The 26,271-nt window shown below is 42.2% G+C and overlaps 1 protein-coding gene across 2 annotated transcripts; it reads right to left on the reverse strand.

The window, feature by feature from the left end:
• Window positions 1-13,099: 13,099 nt before the first annotated feature.
• Window positions 13,100-26,069, reverse strand: LOC115158553 (plasminogen activator inhibitor 1 RNA-binding protein). 2 transcript variants are annotated; one of them, XM_029707650.1, is made up of 9 exons: window positions 25,696-26,069; window positions 24,136-24,325; window positions 18,700-18,843; window positions 18,254-18,322; window positions 17,967-18,041; window positions 17,631-17,802; window positions 17,484-17,543; window positions 14,768-15,013; window positions 13,100-14,606 (listed from the first exon to the last, which is right to left on the reverse strand). In XM_029707650.1, the coding sequence occupies exons 1-9, from the start codon at window positions 25,949-25,951 to the stop codon at window positions 14,547-14,549; spliced, it is 1,272 nt and encodes a 423-aa protein (XP_029563510.1). In that variant the 5' UTR covers window positions 25,952-26,069; the 3' UTR covers window positions 13,100-14,546. The 2 variants fall into 2 exon arrangements, with proteins under 2 accessions (XP_029563510.1, XP_029563509.1); XM_029707649.1 differs by having other exon boundaries at window positions 18,254-18,325.
• Between the last annotated feature and the right edge of the window lie 202 nt (window positions 26,070-26,271).

Raw genomic sequence — 26,271 nt, forward strand, 5'->3', positions numbered from 1 at the left:
GACCTAAATCCAAATACCTAATAAAACATTACTGCAGTAGCAGGATTAGCAAGAGACTATATAGCCTCATAATTCAGAATAATAAAATATACCAGAGTTGGGGAAGGTATTTGGCTCTTTACATGATGTGAAAGTGACTTTAGTGCGCGTTGAGGTAGAAACACTTTTTTTGGAGTACATTTATACAGAGCAAAGAGTAAAACCAGAGATGTGAAGCTTATGAGAACAACCAGAAACACAATACGAGCTTTGTCATTGTCTGAAAAGAGAGAATGGTACAAGGACCACATGGTAAAGGGGCATGTAGTTCATTTGATGTCAGAAATGAATGTTGTACTGGAGGTTGGTCTAGTGGTCAACACAGTCACCTCCAGATTACACATGCCCCCCAACAATGGGTTCACATAATGTTTGTACTAGTTCAAAAGCTTATCATTGTGATTATTCTTTAACTTGTTTAAATGAATGAAGTGCATCATGTTGATTAAGGGTGTTCTCACATATTGTCCTCTTTAAAGTGAACTATGGGGGTAAAAAACAGCTAAAGAACTTATTTTTCCTTGTATTCACACTGCCCTTGCCTTTGAATGAGGACTCAACTCTTTTTCCAATTCACTTCACCTATTTTGTGGTCCGAGTCCTCTTTGCATTCAAATTGCTATGTTTAGAAAGGAAACAAAATATGTTGCCAATATTCACTCAATGCACTCTGGGTTTTAACAAAGTGCAGGACAAGCCATTCCACCAGAATGTGCTATCGGACAGCTAATAGATTGCTTTTTATTAAGAGGAGACATAATCATTGCAATCAGAACATAATATTAACATGTAAATATTATTGGTAACATAATAAATAGCAGAAGAATAACTTCAGATTAAATAATGCTGTAATTGAAAAGGCTACAGACCCTTTAAGTGCTAGCATTGATTTTGTTCCCCATGTTGTGATTTTCACCAAATATACTACATATACAAAAGTATATGGACACCCCTTCAAATGAGTGGATTTGGCTATTTCAGCCACACCTGTTGCTGACAAGTGAATAAAATCGAGCACACAGCCATGCAATCTCCATAGGACAAGCAATGGCAGTAGAATGGCCTTACTCAAGAGCTGAGTGACTTTCAATGTGGCACCGTCATAGGATGCCACCTTTCTAAAAAGTCAGTTCGTCAAACTTCTGCCCTGGTCAACTGTAAGTGCTGTTATTGTGAAGTGGAAATGTCTAGGAGGAACTATGGCTCAGTCGCGTAGTGGTAAGCCACACAAGCTCACAGAACAGGACTGTAGAGTGCTAAAAATCGTCTGTCCTCGGTTGTAACACTCACTACCAAGTTCCAAACTGCCTCTGGAAACAACATCAGCACAACAACTGACCTCAACCCCATTGAACACCTTTGGGATTAACTGGAACGCCGACTGCGAGCCAGGCCTAATCGCCCAACATCAGTGCCTGACCTCAATAATGCCCTTGTGGCTGGAAGCAATGTTACAACATCTAGTGGAAAGCCTTCCCAGAAGAGTGGAGGCTGTTATAGCAGCAAAGGGGGGACCAATGCCCATGATTTTGGAATGAGATATTCGACGAGCAGGTGTCCATATACTTTTGGCCATGTAGTGTATATGCTCATCATTGACAAGTAATTAGAGCTTTCAGGCTTTAACAACAGTATCTTCAACTCATGGCACAGCAGAGAGATCAGATTTATTCATGACCTATACTCAAACAATGTTCTTTATGTCTTTTACACAAATCTAAGCTACATTTGGTATCCCGCAAAAATTACTTTTATTGTTTCTTGCAAGTTGAACTCTTTATTTAGAGAGACATTACCTCCAGATGCGTCAATGAGCAGTCCAGCTGATAAATGTTTCCCCAATTCACAGACTCAAAAAGGTTTTACCTACTACTTTTGAGTCAATTCATACTTGGGATAAACACAATATAGATAATGGAGTAAGAATCTTGGAGGGACCTTGAGATGGATTATGACAAGGAGGAATGGGCAGAATGTATCTACTCATGCAACACCACATTCTGCTGTTACAGGCTCAAAGAGTTCCAGTACAACATTTTACACAGACAACATAGAACCCCATACATTCTTAATAAGTTTGACCCTCAAAGACCCCCAAAGTGTTTAAAATGCAAAACATGAAGTGGCACATACAGTTGAAGTCGGAAGTTTACATACACCTTAGCCAAATACATTTAAACTCAGTATTTCACAATTCCTGACATTTAATTATAGTAAAAATTCTCTGTTTTAGGTCAGTTAGGATCACCACTTTATTTTAAGAATGTGAAATGTCAGAACAATAGTAGAGAGAATGATTTATTTCAGCTTTTATTTCTTTCATCACATTCCCAGTGGGTCAGAAGTTTATATACACTAAATTAGTATTTGGTAGCATTGCCTTTAAATTGTTTAACTTGGGTCAAACATTTCTGGTAGCCTTCCACAAGCTTCCCACAATAAGTTGGGTGAATTTTGGCCCATTCCTCCTGACAGAGCTAGTGTAACTGAGTCAGGTTTGTAGGCCTCCTTGCTCGCACACGCTTTTTCAGTTCTGCCCACAAATTTTCTATAGGATTGAGGTCAGGGCTTTGTGATGGCCACTCCATTACCTTGACTGTATTGTCCTTAAGCCATTTCGACACAACTTTGGAAGTATGCTTGGGGTCATTGTCCATTTGGAAGACCCATTTGCAACCAAGCTTTAACTTCCTGACTGATGTTTTGAGATGTTGCTTCAATATATCCACATAATTTCCCCTTCCTCATGATGCCATATATTTTGTGAAGAGCACCAGTCCCTCCTGCAGCAAAGCACCCCCACAACATGATGCTGCCACCCCCGTGCTTTAAGGTTGGGATGGTGTTGTTCGGCTTGCAAGCCTCCCCCTTTTTCCTCCAAACATAACGATGGTCATTACAGCTAAACAGTTCTATTTTTGTTTCATCAGACCAGAGGACATTTCTCCAAAAAGTGCAATCTTTGTCCCCATGTGCAGTTGCAAACCGTAGACTTTTATATGGCGGTTATGGAGCAGTGGCTTCTTCCTTGCTGAGCCGCCTTTCAGGTTATGTCGATATAGGACTCGTTTTACTGTGGATATAGATACTTTTGTACCCGTTTCCTCCAGCATCTTCACAAGGTCCTTTGCTGTTTTTCTGGGAGTGATTTGCACTTTTCGCACCAAAGTACATTCATCTCTAGGAGACAGAACGCGTCTCCTTCCTGAGCGGTATGACGGCTGCGTGGTCCCATGGTGTTTATACTTGCGTACTATTGTTTATTGCTCCCAAGGACGAACCAGACTTGTGGAGGTCTACAATTTTTTTCCTGAGGTCTTGACTGATTTCTTTTGATTTTCCCATGATGTCAAGCAAAAAGGTACTGAGTTTGAAGGTAGGCCTTGAAATACATCCACAGGTACACCTCCAATTGACTCAAATGTCAATTAGCCAATCAGAAGCTTCTAAAGCCATGACATTATCTGGAATTTTCCAAGCTGTTTAAAGGCACAGTCAGCTTTGTGTCAACTTTGTGTATGCAAACTTCTGACTCACTGGAATTGTGATAGATTATATCACTTATAATTCACCATCTGAAAACAATTGTTGGAAAAATTACTTGTGTCATGCACAAAGTATATGTCCTAACCGACTTGCCAAAACTATAGTTTGTTAACAAGAAATTTGTGAAGTGGTTGAAAAACGAGTTAATGACTCCAACCTAAGTGTATGTTTACTTCCGACTTCAACTGTACAGCACCAGTCAAAAGTTTGGACACACCTACTCATTCAAGGCTTTTTCTTTCTTTTTTACATTTTCTACATTGTAAAATAAGAGTGATCACATCAAACTAACACATATGGAATCATGTCGTAACCAAAAAAAGTGTTAAATCTAAATATATTTTACATTCTTCAAAGTTGCCACCCTTTGCCTCGATGACAGCTTTGAACATGCTTGGCATTCTCTCAACCAGCTTCATGAGGTAGTCACCTGGAATGAGGTGACCTTGAGGTCAGGTGATTGTGGAGGGCAGGTCATCTGCTGCAGCACTCCATCACTCTACTTCTTGGTCAAATTGCCCTTACACAGCCTGGTGTTTTGGGTCATTGTCCTGTTATAAAACAAATGATAGTCCCACCAAGCGCAAACCAGATGGGATGGCATATCACTGCAGAATGCTATGGTAGCCATGCTGATTAAGTGTGCCTTGAATTCTAAATAAATCACAGACAGTGTCACCGGCAAAGCACCCCCACACCATAACACCTCCTCCTTTATGCTACACGGTGGGCAACACACCAAAATTCGCAAATTTGGACTCATCAGACCAAAGGACAGATTTCCACCGGTCTAAATGTCCATTGCTCGTGTTTCTTGACCAAAGCAAGTCTCTTATTATTGGTGTCCTTTAGTAGTGGTTTCTTTGCAGCACTTTAACCATGAAGGCCTGATTCACGCAGTCTTCTCTGAACAGTTGATGTTGAGATGTCTGTTTCTTGAACTCTGTGAAGCATTTATTTGGGCTGCAATCTGAGGTGCCGATTTCTGAGGCTGGTAACTAATGAACTTATCCTCTGCAGCAGAGGTAACTCTGGGTCTTCCTTTCCTGTGGTGGTCATCATGAGAGCCAGTTTCATCATAGCGCTTGATGGTTTTTGTGACTGCACTTGAAGAAACTTTCAAAGTTGTGAAATTTTCCGTATTGACTGCCCTGCATGTCTTAAAGTAATGATGGACTGTCGTTTCTCTTTGCTTATTTGAGCTGTTCTTGCCATAATATGGACTTGGTCTTTTACCAAATAGAGCTAGTCTTCTGTATACCACTCCTACCTTGTCACAAAATAACTGATTGGCTCAAACGCATTATGGAAAGAAATTCTACAAATTTATGTTTAATGAGGCACACCTGTTAATTGAAATGCATTCCAGGTGACTACCTCTGTCCTTTGGTCTGATGAGTCCAATGAATGCTCTTGAGCAGGTTTTCAACGATCTCTCTGTACTTTGCTCCATTATTCTTTCCCTCCATCCTAACTAGTCTCCCAGTGCCTCCCACAGCATGATGCTGCCACCACCATGCTTCACCGTAGGGATGTTATTGGCCAGGAGATGAGCGGTGTCTGGTTTCCTCCAGACGTGACACTTGGCATTCAGGCCAAAGAGTTCAATCTTGGTTTCATCAGACCAGACAATCTTGTTTCTCAAAGTCTGAGTCGTTTAGGTGCATTTTGGCAAACTCCAAGCAGGCTGTCATGTGGCTTTTACTAAGGAGTGGCTTCCATCTGACCACTCTACCATAAAGGCCTAATTGGTAAAGTGCTACAGCAATGATTGTCCTTCTGGAAGATTCTCCCATCTTCACAGAGGATATTCTTGAGCTCTGTCAGAGTGACCATCAGGTTCTTTGTCAACTTCCAACCAAGGCCCTTTTCCCCCGATAGCTCAGTTTGGCAGGGCAGCCAGCTCTAGGAAAAGTCTTGGTGGTTCCAAACTTCTTCCATTTAAGAGTGATGGAGGCCACTGTGCTCTTGGGGACCTTCAATGCTGCAGAAACATTTTGGTACCCTTCCCCAGTTCTGTGCCTCAACATAATCCTGTCTCGGAGCTCTCTATGGACAATTCCTTAGACCTCATGGCTTGGTTTTTGCTCGGACATGCACTGTCAATCAATCAAATGTATTTATAAAGCCCTTCTTACATTATTACGGAGCTAGCCAGCTGAAGAGTTCCGTCAGCCACTCCTGGGCTATTCCTGAGCTAGCCAGCTGAAGTGTCTCCTGGGCTACAACTCACCTATCCTGACCCGTTTTACTGCCGATGCGGAGCCCCATCGGGCCTTCACGACTGGACCACCGACGTTATCTGCCCGAGGGAGTTATCCAACTGGCCCCTCCGTCGCAACGTAACCTGATCGCCCATCTGCGGCCAGCTAATCGTTAGCTGTCTTTTCGGCTGCGATCTGAATAGGTCTATCGGACACCTTTCTTGGGCCACTATAACTAACTATTTTGCCAACTTGGACAGGTCCCCCCTTCCACACGGAACCCCACTAACCCACAGACGGAAACGCACGAGGTGGCTAAAAACAGACCTCCCTCCCATCTTCCACCAGCTTGCTACCTATGGCCCGGCTAGCTGTCTGAATCTCACTGGACCCTTTGATCACTCGGCTAAGCATGCCTCTCCTTAATGTATTGTCCATTGCTGTTCTGGTTAGTGTTTATTGGCTTATTTTACTGTAGAGCCTCTAGCCCTGCTCATTATACCTTATCCAACCTCAGTTCCTCCACCCACACATGCTATGACATCTTCTGGTTTCAATGTTTCTAGAGACAATATCTCTCTCATAATCACTAAATGCCTAGGTTTACCTCCTCTGTACTCACATCCCACCATACCTTTGTCTGTACATTATACCTTGAAGCTATTTTATCGCCCCCAGAAACCTGCTCCTTTTTCTCTCTATTCTGGACATCACAGACGACAAATTCTTATAGCTTTTAGCCGTACCCTCATACTTATTCTTCTCTGCTCCTCTGGGGATGTAGAGGTGAATCCAGGCCCTGCAGAGCCTGGCTCCACTCCTACTCCCCAGGCGCTCTCTTTTGATGACTTCTGTAACCGTAATAACCTTGGTTTCATGCATGTTAACATTAGAAGCCTCCTCCCTAAGTTTGTTTTATTCACTGCTTTAGCACACTGCCAACCCGGATGTCCTAGCTGTGTCTGAATCTTGGTTTAGGAAGTCCACCAAAAACTCTGAAATCTTCATCCCTAACTACAACGTTTTCAAACAAGATAGAACGACCAAAGGGGGCGGTGTTGCAATCTACTGCAGAGATAGCCTGCAGAGTTCTGTCCTGCTATCCAGGTCTGTACCAAACTTCTACTTTTAAAAATCCACCTCTCCAAAAACAAGTCTCTCACCGTTGCCGCCTGCTATAGACCCCCCTCGGCCCCTAGCTGTGCTCTGGACACCATATGTGAACTGATTGCCCCCCATTTATCTTCAGAGCTCGTGCTACTAGGTGACCTAAACTGGGACATGCTTAACACCCCAGCCATCCTACAACCCAAGCTTGATGACCTCAATCTCACACAAATTATTAATGAACCCACCAGGTACAACCCCAAAGCCGCAAACACTGGCACCCTCATAGATATCATCCTAACCAACGTGCCCTCTAAATACACCTCTGCTGTTTTCAACCAAAATCTCAGCGATCACTGCCTCATTGCCTGCACCCGTAATGGGTCAGCGGTCAAACGACCTCCACTCATCACTGTCAAACGCTCCCTGAAACATTTCAACGAGCAAGCCTTTCTAATCGACCTGGCCCTGGTATCCTGGAAGGATATTGACCTCATCCCGTCAGTAGAGGATGCCTGGTTATTTTTTTTTAAATGCCTTCCTCTCCATCTTAAATAAGCATGCCCCATTCAAGAAATTTAGAACCAGGAACAGATATAGCCCTTGGTTCTCCCCAGACCTGACTGCCCTTAACCAACACAAACATATCCTGTGGCGTTCTGCATTAGCATCCAACTGCCCCCGCAATATGCAACTTTTTAGGGAAGTTAGAAACCAATACACACAGGCAGTTAGAAACGCCAAGACCCTTTCTTTCTAAAATTATCTGCCGAAATTATTGCAACCCCTATTACTAGCCTGTTCAACCTCTCTTTCGTGTCATCTGAGATTCCCATAGATTGGAAAGCAGCTGCTGTCATCCCCCTCTTCAAAGGAGGTGACACTCTTGACCCAAATTGCTACAGACCTATATCCATCCTACCCTGCCTTTCTAAGGTCTTCGAAAGCCAAGTCAACAAACAGATTACCGACTATTTTGAATCCCACCGCACCCTCTCCGCTATGCAATCTGGTTTCAGAGCTGGTCATGGGTGCACCTCAGCCACGCTCAAGGTCCTAAACGACATCGTAACCGCCATCGATAAGAAACAATACTGTGCTGCCGTATTCATTGACCTGGCCAAAGCTTTAGACTCTTAATCACCACATCCTCATCGGCAGACTCAGTAGCCTTGGTTTCTCAAACGATTGCGTCGCCTGGTTCACCAACTACTTCTCTGACAGAGTTCAGTGTGTCAAATCGGAGGGCCTACTGTCTGGACCTCTGGCAGTCTCTATGGGGGTACCACAGGGTTCAATTCTTGGGCCAACTCTTTTCTCTGTATACATAAATGATGTCGCTCTTGCTGCTGGTGAATCTCTGATCCACCTCTACGCAGACGACACCATTCTGTATACTTCTGGCCCTTCTTTGGACACTGTTAACAACCCTCCAGACGAGCTTCAATGCCATTCAACTCTCCTTCCGTGGTCTCCAACTGCTCCTAAACACAAGTAAAACTAAATGCATGCTCTTCAACCGATCGCTGCCTGCACCTGCCCGCCTGTCCAGCATCACTTCTCTGGACGGTTCTAACTTAGGTATTTGTAGTTGTCCACAAATTCTAGGTGTCTGGTTAGACTGTAAACTCTCCTTCCAGACTCACATCAATCATCTCCAATCCAAAGTGAAATCTAGAATTGGCTTCCTATTTCGCAACAAAGCCTCCTTCACTCATACAGCCAAACATACCCTCGTAAAACTGACCATCCTACCAATCCTCGACTTCGGCGATGTCATTTACAAAATAGCCTCCAATACCCTACTCAACAAGCTGGATGCAGTCTATCACAGTGCCATCCGGTTTGTCACCAAAGCCCCATATACTACCCACCACTGCGACCTGTACGCTCTCGTTGGCTGGCCTTCGCTTCATAATCGTCGCCAAACACATTGGCTCCAGGTCATCTACAAGACCCTGCTAGGTAAAGTCCCCCCTTATCTCCGCTCACTGGTCACCATAGCAGCACCCACCTGTAGCACGCGCTCCAGCAGGTATATCTCTCTGGTCACCCCTAAAGCCAACTCCTCCTTTGGTCGTCTCTCCTTCCAGTTCTCTGCTGCCAATGACTGGAACGAACTACAAAAATCTCTGAAACTGGAAACACTTATCTCCCTCACTAGCTTTAAGCACCAGCTGTCAGAGCAGCTCACAGATCACTGCACATAGCCCATCTATAATTTAGCCCAAACTACTACCTCTTCCCCTACTGTATTTATTTTGCTCCTTTGCACCATATTATTTATATTTTAACTTTGAACTTTCTTCAAACTACAAATCTACCATTCCAGTGTTTTTCTTGCTATACTTTATTTACTTTGCCACCATGGCATTTTTTTGCCTTTACCTCCCTCATCTCACATCATTTGCTCACATTGTATATAGTCTTATTTTTTTCTACTGCATCATTGATTGTATGTTGTTTTACTCCATGTGTAACTCTGTGTTTTTGTATATTGTCGAACTGCTTTGCTTTATCTTGGCCAGGTCGCAATTGTAAATGAGAACTTGTTCTCAACTTGCCTACCTGGTTAAATAAAAGGTGAAAAAAAAACATCAGCTGATGTCACAGAGTGCGGTACAGAAACCCAGCCTAAAACCCCAAACAGCAAGCAATGCAGGTGTAGAAGCAAGGTGGCTAGGAAAAACTCCCTAGAAAGGCCAGAACCTAGGAAGAAACCTAGAGAGGAACCAGGCTATGAGGGGTGGCCAGTGTTCTTCTGGCAGTGCCGGGTGGTGATAACAGAACATGGCCAAGATGTTCAAATCTTCATAGATGACCAGCAGGGTCAAATAATAATAATCAGTGGTTGTCAAGGGTGCAACAGGTCAGCACCTCAGGAGTAAATGTCAGTCAACTGTGGGACATTATATAGACAGGTGTGTGCCTTTCCAAACTATGTCAAATCAATTGAATTTACCACAGGTGGACTCCAATCAGGTTGTAGAAACATCAAGGATGATCAATGGAAACAGGATGCACCTGAACTCAATTTCAAATATCATAGCAAAGGGTCCGAATACATCAGCAATCATTTCTAAAAACCTGTTTTCACTTTGTCATTATGGGATAGTGTGTGTAGATTGATGATGTAGATCCATTTTAGAATAAGGCTGTATTTTAACAAAATGTGGAAAAGGTGAATGGGTCTGAATACTTTCCGATTGCATTGTACATGGTTTCTAGGGTTGCCCGTCTATAACCAGATTCTGGTCATTAATTTTCAGTCTTTCATTGCAAGATAAGTGTATCCAGAGCTGTTTCTATTAAGCTTACCAGCAAGAAACAAGGTTTTGAACCCTTTTAGACTGATTCTTTAAGAAAGTTGAAACTTTTATTAGCAAGAACATGAATGCTATTTAATTGGATTAAGGACAAGCCACTAACGATTACAGTGGTATGAGATTTTGCCTATGGAAAGACTTAGCACTATTGGATGAAAGGAAATAAACATTTATACTAAAGTGTGGCAGCCATAAAAGTAAGGACAGGAAGGGGAAACTACGTTTTTTGCTGATATGTAAGCTTATTGGATGGTGAAATGTGAGCAGAACGTTGGGCAACGATGTGGAAACTATTTGTATTATAATTTTTCTTCTGATTATTGTAGGTTACTTAAAACATTGTTTGACTATAGGCCTATGGTATATTATCGTCATTGTTTCTTTCTATGTTGATGTAAAAAATATATCTATGACGGATTCACCACTTGAACAACAGCTTTTGTGTGTATATACACATTATATATATATATATATACATACATATATATATACACACATACATACATATATACATATATATATACATATATACACATACATATATACACATACATATATATACATATATACACATACATATATACACACACACACATACATATACATACATATATATATACACACACATACATATATATACACACACATACATATACATACATATATATATATATATATATACACATACACACACACACAGGCGACCCGTCATACAGGGCATTTTGAGCAACCAGTATAGCTACAAAAAGTTGGTACAAGAGCGTTGTACTAGTAACAGGAAGGTTGCAAGATCGAATCCCTGAGCTGATAAGGTCAAAATCTGTCATTCTGTCCCTGAACAAGGCAGTTAACCCACTGTTCCTAGGCCTTCGTTGAAAATAAGAATGTTCTTAACTGACTTGTCTAGTTAAAGGTAAAATAAAATAATTTAAAAATCCTGGGTTTTCCTAAATTTGTACTATTTTCTACATTGTAGAATAATAGTGAAGATATCAAAATTATGAAATAACACATGGAATCATGCAGTAACCAAAAGTGTTAAACAAGTCAAAATATATTTTTTATTTGAGATTCTTCAAAGTAGCCACCCTTTGCATTATCTCAACCAGCTTAATAATGTAGTCACCTGGAATGCATTTCAATTAACAGGTGTGCCTTGTTAATCTGTGGAATTTCTTAATGTGTTTGAGCCAGTAGTCAGTTGTGTTGTGACATGGTAGGGGTGGTAATCAGAAGGTAGTTTGGTAAAAGAACCAATACCATTTTATGGCTAGAACAGCTCAAATAAGCAATTTGTTTCTTCAATGCTGTCACAAAACCATCAAGCCCTATGATGAAACTGTCTCACATGAGGACCGCCACAGGAAAGGAAGACCCAGTTACCTCTGCTGCAGAGGATAAGTTCATTAGTTTTCAGCCTCGGAAATCGGCACCTCAGATTGCAGCCCAAATAAATGCTTCACAGTTCAAGTAACAGACATCTCAACATCAACTGTTCAGATGAGACTGCGTGAATCAGGACTTCGCAATCAAATTACTGCAAAGAAACCACTACCAAAGGACACCAATAAGAGACTCGCTTGGGCCAAGAAACACAAGCAATGTACATAAGACAGGTTGAAATCTGTCCTTTGGTCTGATGAGTCCAAATTTGAGATTTTTGGTTCCAACCACTATGTCTTTGTGAGACGCAGAGTAGATGAACGGATGATCTCCGCATGCGTGGTTCCCACCGTGAAGCATGGAGGTGATGGGGTGCTTTGCTGGTGACTTTCAGTGATTTAGAATTCAAGGCACACTTAACCAGCATGGCTACCACAGCATTCTGCAGCAATACGCCATCCCATCTGGTTTGCGCTTAGTGGGACTATAATTTGTTTTTCAACAGGACAATGACCCAGCACACCTCCAGGCTGTATAAGGACTATTTGACCAGTGACAGTGATGAGTACTCCATCAGATGACCTGGCCTCCACAATCACCTGACCTCAACCCAAATGAGATGGTTTGGGATGAGTTGGAGCGCAGAATGAAGGAAAAGCAGGCAACAAGTGCTCAGCATATGTGGGAACTCCTTCCGGGCTGTTGGAAAAACATTCCAGGTGACCACCTCATGAAGCTGGTTGAGATAATGCCAAGAGTGTGCAAAGCTGTCATCAAGGCAAAGGGTGGCTACTGATGACTCTCAAATATATTAACTTTTTAACACTTTTTAGGGTACTAAATGATTCCATGTGTTATTTTATTGTTGTTTTCAAAATTATTCTACAATGTAGAAAATAGACCCTTACATCAGTAGCTGCGACCAAAATTTGACTGGTACTTTTTTTATGTAACCATTACTTAACTAGGCAAGTCAGTTAACAACATTCGTATTTACAATGACAGCCTAGGAACAGTGGATTAACTGCCTTGTTCAGGGGCAGAACGACAGATTTTAACCTTATCAGCTCAGGGATTCGATCTTGCAACCTTCCGGTTACTAGTCCAACACTCTAACCATTAGGCTACCTGCTCCCCAGTACTGTAGATCGCGCAGAGAAAGGTCTTAGCTTTCAATTCATACAGCCACATTTCACAGTTAGGGAGCTAAAACTTCTGCCATCAGAATTAAGTGAATCGGCCCTATGTTTAATTTCTTAATTCCACTTTACTCAGGAACCAGTGCACCATTAAACTAGCCTGACTGACGCAACCCACGTGGTACACAGTGAGTCAGGACTTCATTTTGTATCAGCCAATCTACCATAACACAGTAGTGGGACATACATTTTCAGACTTCACCATGTCGGTGGCAAGCAACCAACTCACAAAATGGCTTCTTGTGTGTGTGATTCTGTATCGATACATGTGGCGGAATTTAAGTCAACGCAAAACTGAATTGACCTTCTTTATTTACCGACAGAGGTCTATAATAGCAGGGTTAGAGTTCACACAGATCTGTAGAGCACTTGGCTGATCCACACACACACACAACTGTATTTCTTTCAGAGCAATTACGCAGTAGTGCCGCAGTAGAGAACCAGAGGTAAAATCAAAATGGAGGATATTCAACCACCACAGGAAATACTGCAAGAGCAGGTTCACAATTGTATCAGTATACTGGGCCCCGTTCAGCAGGGTGCGATGTACAGAGCGTTGCATAGAAATGCCACGAGTAGAGCTAACATGACTCCTTACTCTACATTTCATAAGAGCAAAATCTGTTCTAATTAAGTGTATTTATATTTTAACATTACGTGACACGGTGCCCTGCTGAACACTGCCCTGGAGTGGAGTGTTTAAACAGTGCAAGGCCTGAAGGCTTCCAAATTATCAAGACCACAGCTCAATAGTCTAAAATTGGCTTCCTCTTCTTTCCTTGGACCTGAACTAATATGTTACTTGTGTTTCCAGATCAGTATAGAGGAAACAAGGACAGGAAGCCACTGTACACCATTGAGACACAGCCCAAGAGTGTGTAAATGAAACAGTACATAGGAGCCACACGATCCAAAGATGTCAGTGATACATTTTAAATAATTGAAGTATTCCTTCCCCCTGCAAGTGATCTATCGAGTCATTTGGAAACTCCTTTCTATACCTTTTAATAGATAAGTGAATTAGGCTCCATTCTAACAATTTGTTGGGTGTAGGTACAATCACTAGATCAAAGATCTAGGCATGTCCTTATCTGCACCATCAGAAATACAATCACTCAAAGAGCTCTTACCATGAAAAAAAAAAGTTTACTTTTACAGGCCTGCATCGGAGGTCTAGGCCTTACTTAAAAAAAAAAAAAAATGCATAAAACCCCAGAACTAAAGCAGTCCTTAAAATCTCACTGAGTGATGATACAGAAACTTCTTCAGAAATACCCAGTATGGTAAGAGCTAGTTGGCTTGGGTTCCATCCCTCCACAGCTATGGGACACCACAAGCTAAAAGGATAACTCTTCTCATACCTTATATTTGGAAATGCATATTTTCAAGCAGCAATACAAAAAAACTATTAATGAAGAACGCATAATCTCTGAAAAAAATACCGTATGAAAACGTCCCTGCTACCTTGTTTCTAAGTACAAAACCTCCAGAAGTAGCAACAAGTCCTTTTCTTTTTTCTTTTTTTTCTTTCTTTTTTGTATTTTTTTCCCCCCCTCTTCTTTTTTTCCAAAACGGGTAAAATTCAGTCCTCAGATGCAAGTGTCATGAGCGATGACGGTCATCTCCATCATACCATTTTTGCTGAAGGATCCAGAAACATGCGAGCCTCGTAGAGGGGCCTAGGGGTCTGCTTGGGGGGACTGCTAAGGGCTCCTGGGGGCTTATGGGGCAGCCGCTCCATCTTAGGCCAGGGCCGGGAAGGCCTCTGGATCATCCACATTGGGCACAATCACCCCGCTCGGCTGAAAGGAGGGTTAGAGGGTTGGGAAAACAAGAGGAAATTAGATTTATCAGACATATACAGTGAAATGACCATGTATGTTGTACTTAATCCAAATTCCTTTTAATCTCAAATCCTTTCCACAGCAGCTGTAACAGACCAGTAGTAATTAGTATTCTTTACCTTGTCAGTGCGTCCTCCACGGGTCGGCCTGGTGGGGGCTCCACTATCACGCTCGCGGGGCTCCCTGGGCTCACGCTCACGGAACTCTCCACGAAACTCTCCTCTGCCCTCTCCACGCCCTCGGCTCCCCCTGCCGCCACGGGGCCCACCACGACCACGGCTGGGGCGTCCAAGGTCCCCAAAGTTTATCTCCAGCTGGGCTGTGATGTCATTGGCCGGCTTCCGGAAGTGGTGATCGTCCTCAGCCTGAGAGACCGGGGGGAAGAGAGATCATCAATGACAGAACACACGTCTGAGCCACATTCTGTCATCTTATGGCACGGACAGACCAGTAGGATTGTTGAGCATCTGCTGGTCAAAAGTACTTAGCACCTCTGAACAGTGTGCTGGCTGTAATTTGCAAACCAATTCTACATGTAGAAATAAGGGAAAATGACAGCCGTCAGTTGCCCACCGGTGGGTAGTCCCTAAAACCACCTAGCCGACAGCAAGCGAACGAACGGCCCCTTACTGTGCACAGTGACAATCGTTCTTGCGAGTTCTGCGTTTAAAGGATAGTGCAAGATTGACAATCAATCCTTTTTATACTTAAACACTCGGATGAACTCATGGATACACTTGTAAAGTTACTGCGTGTATAGTCTAAAAATTGGGTGAGCAAATGTTAACGATGATGAAGATGCCAAGGCCCAGCATGATGACTCGATCACCATTTATGATATTGTTTGGATGGCTGACCATCTGCGGGCTATCACGGGGCACACCTTATCTATGGCTTTCTCCGAGGCGTGATGTTCCCACAGAACCCTGGGAGAACAAACACTGTTGGATGTGTGAAGACAGATTAAATGAATGTTACTGTGTCAATTAAATCCTCATATTTGGATTGTTTCAAGAGTTCATAAAGAGCTGAGAATGATTTTTTACCTGTTTTATTGTACTGTAAGTGCTATAGATTTATTGTTAACTTGTTGGGGATAGGGGGCAGTATTTGCACGGCCGGATAAAAAACGTACCCGATTTCATCTGGTTACTACTCCTGCCCAGTAACTAGAATATGCATATAATTATTGGCTTTGGATAGAAAACACCCTAAAGTTTCTAAAACTGTTTGAATGGTGTCTGTGAGTATAACAGAACTCCTATGGCAGGCAAAAACCTGAGAAGATTTCATGCAGGAAGTGGCCTGTCTGACAAGGTGTTGTTGTTCTTGCTTCTGTTTATTGAAGAGTCAGGATCTTAGCTGTAACGTGACACTTCCTACGGCTCCAATAGGCTCTCAGAGCCCGGGAAAAACCTGGCTGAAACACATTATCGCCTTTGCCAAGTGGCCGATCAGAGGACAATGGAATTAGGCGCGTGCCCGATTCGACCCCGTGATATATTTTCTTTCGGCTGTTTACCTAATTGCAGATTCCCGGTCGGAATATTATCGCTTTTTTACGAGAAAATTGCATAAAAATTGATTTTAAACAGCGGTTGACATGCTTCGAAGTACGGTAATGAAATATTTAGAAATCTTTTGTCACGAAATGCGCCGTGCGCGTGACCGTTATTTACCATTGGGATAGTGTCTAGAACGCACGAACAAAACGTCGCTGTTGGAACATAACTATGGATTATTTTGGACCAAACCTACATTTGTTATTGAAGTAGAAGTCCTGGGAGTGCATTCTGACGAAGAACAGGAAAAGTAATCAAACTTTTCTAATAGTAAATCTGACTTTGGTGAAGGCTAAACTTGGTGGGTGTCTAAACAGCTAGCCCTGTGATGCCGGGCTATCTACTTAGAATATTGCAAAATGTGCTTTCACCGAAAAGCTATTTTAAAATCGGACATATCGAGTGCATAGAGGAGTAATGTATTTATAATTCTTAAAATAATCGTTATGCTTTTTGTGAACGTTTATCGTGAGTAATTTAGTAAATTGTTAGTAAATTCGCCGGAAGTTTGCGGGGGGTATGCTAGTTCTGAACGTCACATGCTAATGTAAAAAGCTGGTTTTTGATATAAATATGAACTTGATTGAACAAAACATGCATGTATTGTATAACATAATGTCCTAGGTGTGTCATCTGATGAAGATCAAAGGTTAGTGCTGCATTTAGCTGTCTTCTGGGTTTATGTGACATTATATGCTAGCTTGAAAAATGGGTGTCTGATTATTTCTGGCTGGGTACTCTGCTGACATAATCTAATGTTTTGCTTTCGTTGTAAAGCCTTTTTGAAATCGGACAGTGTGGTTAGATTAACGAGAGTCTTGTCTTTAAATAGCTGTAAAATAGTCATATGTTTGAGAAATTGAAGTAATAGCATTTCAAAGGTATTTGAAAATCGCGCCACAGGATTCAACTGGCTGTTACGTAGGTGGGACGAATTCGTCCCGCCGGTCCTAGAGAGGTTAACGGGAAACTGTTATTTTGTTGCCGGACGGCAGTCAGTTCAGAGGGAGTGAAGCAGACGTGCGCTCCTATCATTTAGATAAGAGTTGTGATGATTAGATCCAAGCATGTTAGCTGTTTCTGTGAACTTCAAGTCATTGTGCTAACGCTAGTTAGCAATAGCTTACAAAACAACCTTCAACTCCCTTCCAACTGCTATCCATGAGTTCAAGGGGGTAGACAGAAAAAGAGCCAGAATTGCCAAAATATCACACTCTCCCTTTAATGTTCATGGGGAGAGAGAATGCACGTGTCTGTCAGATGTGAGACTCACCTTAGGGGCAACTGCCTCAGCCTCCACCGCAGCTTCAATAAGAGCATCAGCTTTCTTCTCCTTTATTGGAGAGGGACGAAAACATAGGTCATGTAAAATAAAAAAATGGAGGCTAAGTCAGTATTGTGGTTTTGACAGTCTACTCACGTCCTTGGACTTGTGCAGCACGTATCCTTTCTTCCACTGGCTGTCGGCTCCCTCGTTGGCCTTGCGGATGTTGAACTCCACCTTGGTTTTCTCCTTGTCCTGCTGGGCCTTCCATTCATCCAGAGTCATCTCCTTGGGTTCTACTTCCTTAGGTTCACCAACCTCATTCTCCCTACAACACACAGCAGAAAACAGAACTGTCAGAACACACAACTGGCAGGAGAGTATGAGAAATATGGTGGAGAATCCATCCAGACCGTGCTTTTAAATTCCTGAGAGGGAGTGAACACTGGGCAGAAGAGGGAGAAATGGTTTAAGGCTCAGCCCTCAACTCACTTGTTCTCAGAGTCAGCGGGCCGAGGCTCCTCTCCCTCGGGGGTCTCCTCGGTCACGTTCGATTGGTCGTGCTCACTGTGGAGAGGAAAAAAACAAGTTTGGCTCTCATACATTGAGTATGTTGACAAGTGACCAGGACAGTATAGAGACCAGGGGTCTTGACTCAACACGTTGACTTAGTTTACACACAACTGAACAAGGTAAATCAAAACACTTTAGGTTTGGAGACAGCCTTTGAGAAAGTCGAGAGGGAAAATGTGTTGTGCTAGGTCGGCTGTGATACTCACCCCATCTCATCCTTGACGGTGCCCCAGTTGTGAGATCCACTTCCTCCACGTTTCTCCTCACCTTTCTGGCTGCTGAAACAACATGGGCTTTAGTACACAGCTTCACATCAATAGTCTCTCCAGCAAAAAACAGTTTATCACAATTTTTTTTATTTTGAAACTAGTTCTTATACTTCAAAACAAGTAGTTCTTATGCACCAGTTCTCCAGACAAAGATTAAGCCTAGTCCTGGACTACAAAGCAATCTCAATGGATAATCACCCTAAAAATTACTTTTAGCCCATGGTTAGTCATAATCTGGACAACAACCAAAAATCTGGTTAGAATGGAGATTCTCCATTGAGCATGCCATTTAGATCCAGAGTAGGAAATCGGCCTAATAATGAGATATGACTTATCCATCCCGGAGTTAATACATAATTCACAACATGACACAGGAGACGTACGATCGATCACTGCCGCTGTGTCTGTCGAATTCACGCTTTCCTCGGGCGTCGAAGCCGTCGCTCCTGCCCATGCCCCGGCCCCTGCCGCCACGGATACCACCTCGGCCACCTCCACGTCCTCTCATCTGCCTATCACCAATGGGCCTGTACAGACAAGGAAACCAACCAATCAGCAGGCTGCCTCACAGGAAGGTACAGGTGATGTGTATTCAGTGAGGTGAAACATTGTACATAGAAATGTAACGAATAGAGCAGACATCTTCACGAACAGACCCCAATACATGACTAATGGAAGATATAACAAACATTAAGTGGTACAATAAGGACCCCAAAACACAATGTGTGAAAAATCCCCAATACTGTGAATTACACTGAAACAGTGTTATGCCATAGGCATACAGATCTTACCTTTCCTTAGGCACTATTTGAATACTTTGAAAATGCACTCTTAATTCCATCCTTCCTTAGAGTAGAGTCCTGCAGGGATCCGTTTTTTGAAGCAGCATCAGCCCCGGCCACATCATTTCCGAGCCCCACCCAATATCAGGAAAGAGTTTTCTCCGCAACCCGACCCACCCAGATAGAATTGTTCCGTGAGCCGATCCGTTACCCAACATACAACATCAATATATTTCATTGTTTTTATGACTCCAGAGTAGTAGGCATAATTATTATTATTCCCCTTTCCTGCATGAATTAATTTGTCTGCATGTCTATTCAACATTTGGATAAACAGAAACCATACCATGAATTAAGAAAAATACATTTTTATTTTCACAATGCAACAAGTCACTGAAACCACAGAGAAAGAACCTTCTAATTAGCCTTCTTACCTGTAATGAAAGCCAATAGCTGTCCTAAAACAATACCTTTAGATTAAATATTGTTTAGATTATCATCAAATAGTTTAGGCCTAATTAAACCATTCATAGAACTGAATATAGGTTGCAGAAATAGGCTACATTTACTTAGTAGGCTTATCAAACTTAACAGCTGCACTGGTTTACACATTATATAGCCTGCATATGGTCTAATGAACAAACACCTGAATTAATGTAATAACTGAATTATCGCAAACAAATAGGCCTACCTGCTTGCACTTTGCAAGCAGGTACCGCATTGTTATCCATCCTCCCAAATTGGGATTCCACTCACGCAGCAACTGTTTCCACGATGGTGTTGTAGCCTATTCCCTTATCATAACCTTTCTTTTGTGTCTCCAATTAGGCCTATGCTAGCCATTTTTGCGTGAGCCAAGCTATCCAGGGAAAGTGATTCTCACGTGAAGAGAGGGAACATGATCTCTGCATGTGGATAAATTAGAATATTTTGGCACCACACAAATAAATTACATTTCCAGACTCCACACACACTCAAAGCGTGCATGGCTGATAGCCTTATATCTGTCTCACCGGTCACAGAATGGAATTCAAACCCAATAAGCTCCTGGGTTTTAAAAAGGTGTATTATCTTGATTTAAAATGTTTTCAGCCCACAATGTAAGTGTTCTGAACCACGACCCGACCCATGTGTTGAAAGAATGTTCATTTCACCCACCAGTTGATATTTTTGCGGCTCACCGATAGGGAACCATGGGTATCCGACCCGATGCAGGATTCTACCTTAAGAGAAATCACTGTTGAATTGTGAGTAAAAAAATGTAACAATCCCCTGGCTATTCACAATAGATCAGCAACTCTTTCCACAACGGAAAAGGCGTATTTGAAATGCATCATAACAGGGTTTTATATGTTCATCGACACTCTACATACCCACCCTGCTGTGTGGTTACAGTTTAATCTAAGTGGCAAGGCAAAAGGTGAAAAACCATCAGTGAAGGTGGCATGACTTTGTAACTCAGTAGAGTGGTGGTGGAGTGGAACCCATAATTAAGGTATGTTTGGGTTACCTTTGACAGCCTGAGGGGGACATTTCCTGTCAAATAGAGAACGGGGTCATTTTTGTTTACACAATAAACGACTGGTAAGTTTACATTTTTTAAGCGAGAACAATACTGTCTTACATTAGCCTGTTGGGGCTAGGGGGCAGTATTTTCACGGCCAGATGAAAAACCTACCCAATTTAAACAGGTTACTACTCTGGCCCAGAAAATAGAATATGCATATTATTAGTAGATTTGGATAGAAAACACTGAAGTTTCTAAAACGGTTTGAATGGTGTGAGTATAACAGAACTCATATGGCAGGCAAAAAACCTGAGAAATTTAATCAGGAAGTGGGAGAAATTAGAAATGTAGTTTTTCTTTTGAATCCCTTGAAAAACTACAGTGACATAGGATTTACGTTGCACCTCCTAACTCTTCCATTGGCTGTCAACAATCTTTAGGATTTCATCCGTCACCGGGCAGAAAATTGTTGCTCAGTCAATCAAAGGTGTCTTATGACGCGCGTGCATGTGACTTTGTTGTTTTTTATTTTTCTTCTTCATCTTCTGGGATGAATACCTATTGCCCGGTTGAAAAATTATCGCAATTTTAAATTAAAAAATACCCTAAAGGATTGATTGTAAACATTGTTTGACGTGTTTCTACAAACGGTAATGGAACTTTGAACATTTCATCTATGTATTTGCGTCCACGCCACATGGCATTGTAAAGTGTTCTGGATGGGTCAACAAAATGGACGTATTTGGACATAAATGATGGACTTTGCAGAACAAATGAACATTTCTTGTGGAAGTGGGTGCCCATCCGAGCGCATTCCGCCGAAGATCAGCAAAGGTAAGTAAATATTTCTAACATATTTTTTTAGATTTGTCGACGCCGTGGTTGTAGGCTAACTGTATAGCTTAGCATTGAAGGCTAAGTTCTGTACTCAGAATATTGAACAATGTGCTTTTTCCGTAAAGTTATTTTGAAATCTGACAAAGTGGTTGCATAAAGGAGTAGATCATCTATAATTCTTTAAATAATTGTTATACATTTTGTCAACGCTTATGAGTTATTCTGTAAATGTATGTGCCTATTCACTGGAGGTTATGGGGAGAAAACTTTTTCTGAACGTCACGCGCCAATGTAAAAATTGGGTTTTTGGATATAAATATAAACTTGATCGAACAAAAAATGCATGTGTTGTCTAACATGATGTCCTAGGAGTGTCATCTGATGAAGATTGTCAAAGGTTAGTGCTTAATTTTAGCTGTATATCTGGTTTTGTGATGGCTATCCGTGCTTGGAAAATGGCTTTTTTTGCTAAGGTGCTATGCTAAAATAATCTAATGTTCTGCTTTCACCGTAAAGCCTTTTTGAAATTGGACAATGTGATTGGATTAACGAGTAGAGTAACTTTAAAATGCCGTATAATACTTGAATTTTAAGATTTTTTTGTTTTGAATTTCGCGCCGTGCTATCTCACTGGTTGTTGTCCAACCAATCCCTTTAGCGGGATTGTATCTCGAAGGGGTCCTCAATTAACTTCTTAGGGATAGGGGGCAGTATTTTCACATCCAGATGAAAAACGTGCCCAAAATAAACTGCCTGGTACTCAGACTTAGAAGGTAGGATATGCATATTATTAGTAGATTTGGATAGAAAACACTGACGTTTCTAAAACTGTTTGAATGATGTCTGTGAGTATAACAGAACTCATATGGCAGGCAAAAACCTGAGAAAAATCCAGCCAGGAAGTGGGAAATCTGAGGCTTGTAGTTTAAGTGAATCCATATCCAATTTGTAGTGTTAACGGGGTCATGTTGCACTTCCTAAGGCTTCCACTAGATGTCAACAGTCTTTAGAACATTGTTTAAGGCTTTTACTGTGAGTAGGGAGCCAACAAGAGCTTCTGGAAACAGGTGTCCCAGAATAAGGCACGAGTTCAGTCATGCGCTCAGCCTTAGGAGCGAGCCTACTCCATCTTCATTTCTAAAGAGAAGGGAATCGTCCGGTTGGAATTTTATTGAAGATTTATGTTAAAAACAACCTGAAGATTGATTCTATACATCGTTTGACATGATTCTACAAACTAGTATAACTTTTTTTGACTTTGTCTGGAGTTAGCAAGCATGCGCCTGGAATAGTGAACCTAACACACAAACAAAATGGAGGTATTTGGACATAAAGATGAAATTTATCGAACAAAACGATCATTTATTGTTGAACTGGGATTCCTGGGAGTGCATTCTGATGAAGATCAAAGGTAAGTGAATATTTATACTACTATTTCTGAGTTTTCTTGACTCCAAGATGGCGGGTTTCTGTTTGGCTTGCTGCTGTTGTTTGAGCGCCGTACTCAGATTATTGCAAACGTGTGCTTTGCCGTGAAGCTTTTTTGAAATCTGACACAGCGGTTGCATTAAGGAGATGTTTATCTAAAGTTCCATGCATAACACTAGTATTTTCATCAACATTTATGATGAGTATTTCTGTAAATTGATGTGGCTCTCTGCAAAAATCACTGGAGGTTTTGGAGGCAAGAACATTACGCCCCAATGTAAACAGATTTTTGGATATAAATATGAACTTGGATTAACGAGAATCTTATCTTTAAAATGGCGAATCATACTTGTATGTGTGAGAAATTTTAATTATGAGATTTGTTTTGAATTTGGCGCTCCGCTATTTCACTGGCTGTTGTAAAATCGATCCCGCTAACGGGATTCGCGTGTTAAGGGGTCACTAAGTTAAGCGTAAAAAAGCCAGACCGGTGCACCCTGAGGTGCCCGAGCCACCACCAAATGAAACTGAGACAGGAGAGGAAAGGACGGCACCGTTTAGATAAAATAAGACAGTGACAACGCGAGCACAAAATGTCATCACAGAGAGCAGACACTACATCACAAGCAAAAAACAATATGAGCAACGTCTCGTTTATGTGACACCATGTAAGCGCGAGCTAACAATTACATTTTTTTTGCTGCTGTCATACTGACAAAGTTAATATGCCATTAATGCTTTGTGGCAATTTTCAATATTTATCAAGCACACTTGGCATGTATGTTTAGGCTACTGATATATTTAGATGTTATTAAAACAAGTTGTTACCTCGTTCCAACACATAGGCCTTCTGTTTCATAGTTGTAACAATGGCACTCCAAGAATAAAATGGATCGAAACACTTACATTTGTGTTGCGTTTTTACATATAGCCTACAACACCAAACGAATGAAAATGATAGTGATAAACAACCAAATTATTACTTTTTGATAGCATATATGATATGAATTAATTACAATGTTGCAGTCAGAATTACTGCTCATTAGCTTGAGGGGGATCCCCCTCGAGGCCCAGCGGTTCTACTGTTAAGTACTAATATCAGTTTGTGAAATCAGATGGGTTCCTGCTTGACTGCAACAAAGGCCTGCACCCACAGGGATCTGAGTCGTATTATTGTTGGGGTTAGTACCTCTTCCTTTCACTCCTTTTCAAAACACTCCCGTTTGGTGCCAACTGAACACGGCCCTGCTCTACACAGTACTCACTTCTCCACAGAGAACTCTCCTCCCTCGGCTGGCTTATCTTCTCCGCCGGGGGGCCTCTCGAAACGGCGTGGCGGCCGCCTGTCTGTCCGGGGGGGTCTGTCTGTAGGAGGGCGGCCCTCGCCCTCACGGGGTGGACCCCCAGCGGGGCCCTGACCCTCACGTCTGGGACCCATCCTCCTGGGACCAGGTCCTGGAGTAGGACAGGACAGAGGAGAGTTAGTAATTGATCCCCCAATAAAACAAGTACAATACTAATTTTCTCCAAAGATTCTCTACCAAAAATAACTCAAACGGGGTTTAATGGAGACCACAGTTAGAACTTTTCTCAAGACCCAAATCCAAAAGAGAGCAGGACTGACGTGCTGAACTGGAGTGTAAGGGCACACTATTAAAATACGGAGAATTTAAATAAAATGTAAACTTCTTTACAAACATAAACCGAGGCTGAGCTTTGTATTATCCATCATGACAGTACACAGCAGATGAAAACATGCTCTGAGACTGGTCTGACAAGTCCCTCCCACTGTTGACCAAAATAGACTCCCACACCATGCACCACCAACAGCTGAACGCACGTTGGTGCATGCACCTGTCTCTTCTCTTGGGGTTCCATTTTTTTTTTTTTTAGCTTTGCTTTTGACTGGTGAAACTAAGCTGTTAACAAAATACAGGGGCCTCCTATTTTACACTACTAACCATGACAATGTATAGGCGAGTAACACTAGTTTACTCAAGCAGACGTAAACGACAATGTAATTGTTTGGTCAACATATCGCCTTCTCTAACCTTGTTCGTTTACCGAGTAGCAGAAGAATTCACATTCACAACCGCGCTACGCAAGATGACATCATTCCCTGCCTAGTCGAGAACAATGTTGTGCGCCATTTAGCGAGTGACAGTTAGGTGGCAGCCGCTGTTGCACACTCCAAACCTGGGCCACGAGGTTGGTTACGACGCGGGTTAATGCAACCAGGTAGCGAAAGACTAGTGAGCTACCTAGCTAGCCAACTCGTAGGTTAACTAGTTAGAAAACAATACTACATTTTAACCTAGCACGATCGCTTTACATGTGAAAGTTGGCTTACAGCCCGGTGTGAATACACGGATACCTAGGTAAACAATTTATATAGCAAAAAAACGATTTCGCCAATCGTGCATTTAATAAGTATGAACTAATCAAAACACTGGTCAACAGGTAGTTGGTAGCAAACTAGCAAATGACTTTGGTTAGCTAACGTTAGCTAATTAACTTGCGGCTAACAATTCTGGCTAAACAAGGCCAGAGGCGTTTTAATATTGGCAGCAAAACAAGTTCGCCTGCAAGTTCGTTTTCAAGGGGCACAATACTGTACCACACCTAGTTACACTGTCGTGACTTTTTTGTGCAACGACTGTGATAAGCATTTCAACTTTAGTTGACAAAGGGAATCATGTCGACCTCATGGAGGCTTTGAAAGCATTGCTAGCTAAGTTAGCTAACTTAAAGTTAATACTTAACTATCCAGGGCGAACTGCGATTTTGCAGATCAAGAGGACAACTATTGTGGGAAACAGTCTTACCATCTTTCTTCAGAGTCACCGGTGTCAAAGGCTCATCTTTCTTATCTGCAGGGACGACCTTCCTGTCTTTCTGGGACTCCTTTTTCTGGAGCTTGGCAGCTTGCGCCGCGGTCTTGGCGGCACCAGGGACAGGAGCCTCCTTCTTCTTGTTCTCCGCCTCCTTCAACAGCTCGAACGGGTCCGATTCGTCGTCAAATAGTTGGTCGAATCGGTTGGCTATGGCGCAGCCGAAACCTTCTTGCATATGTCCGGGCATGATGGCGCCCCTTCAGCAGGATTTTCCTCCGATTCTACGAGGCTTGGTGCGAACACTTCGCTAGATGTTGCCACAAGATGGCTGGGGAAAGACCCTTCTTCTCTTCCGGCGTGATAGACATCCGGGACTTAAACTTTGGCGCCGGGTGGGGCGTGTAGTTCTTTGATGAGGGAGAGTGTCGGAAAAACATAAGTGGCGGCTCACTCAAATAAACTACTATACCCACAACGAGGGACGAGTTCATCGTTTCGTTTTTCTCCAGTTGACAAACATGAATGCTCATGCTGTCTGTTGTAGTTTTCAATTTGCATTCAAGCATT

The sequence above is a fragment of the Salmo trutta genome, chromosome 22 (assembly GCF_901001165.1).
Source record: "Salmo trutta chromosome 22, fSalTru1.1, whole genome shotgun sequence".
NCBI lineage: Eukaryota > Metazoa > Chordata > Actinopteri > Salmoniformes > Salmonidae > Salmo > Salmo trutta.

Bases quoted from the DNA above. Each gene is read 5' to 3' on its own strand.
- LOC115158553 (XM_029707649.1), bottom strand. From the start codon at position 25,951: ATGCCCGGACATATGCAAGAAGGTTTCGGCTGCGCCATAGCCAACCGA. The intron at 17,803-17,966 runs GTGAGTTGAGGG...TGTGTGTTGTAG, and splicing joins CCCGCTGACTCTGAGAACAA to GGAGAATGAGGTTGGTGAAC. The intron at 14,607-14,767 runs GTAAAGAATACT...CCCTCCTTTCAG, and splicing joins GTGGAGGACGCACTGACAAG to CCGAGCGGGGTGATTGTGCC.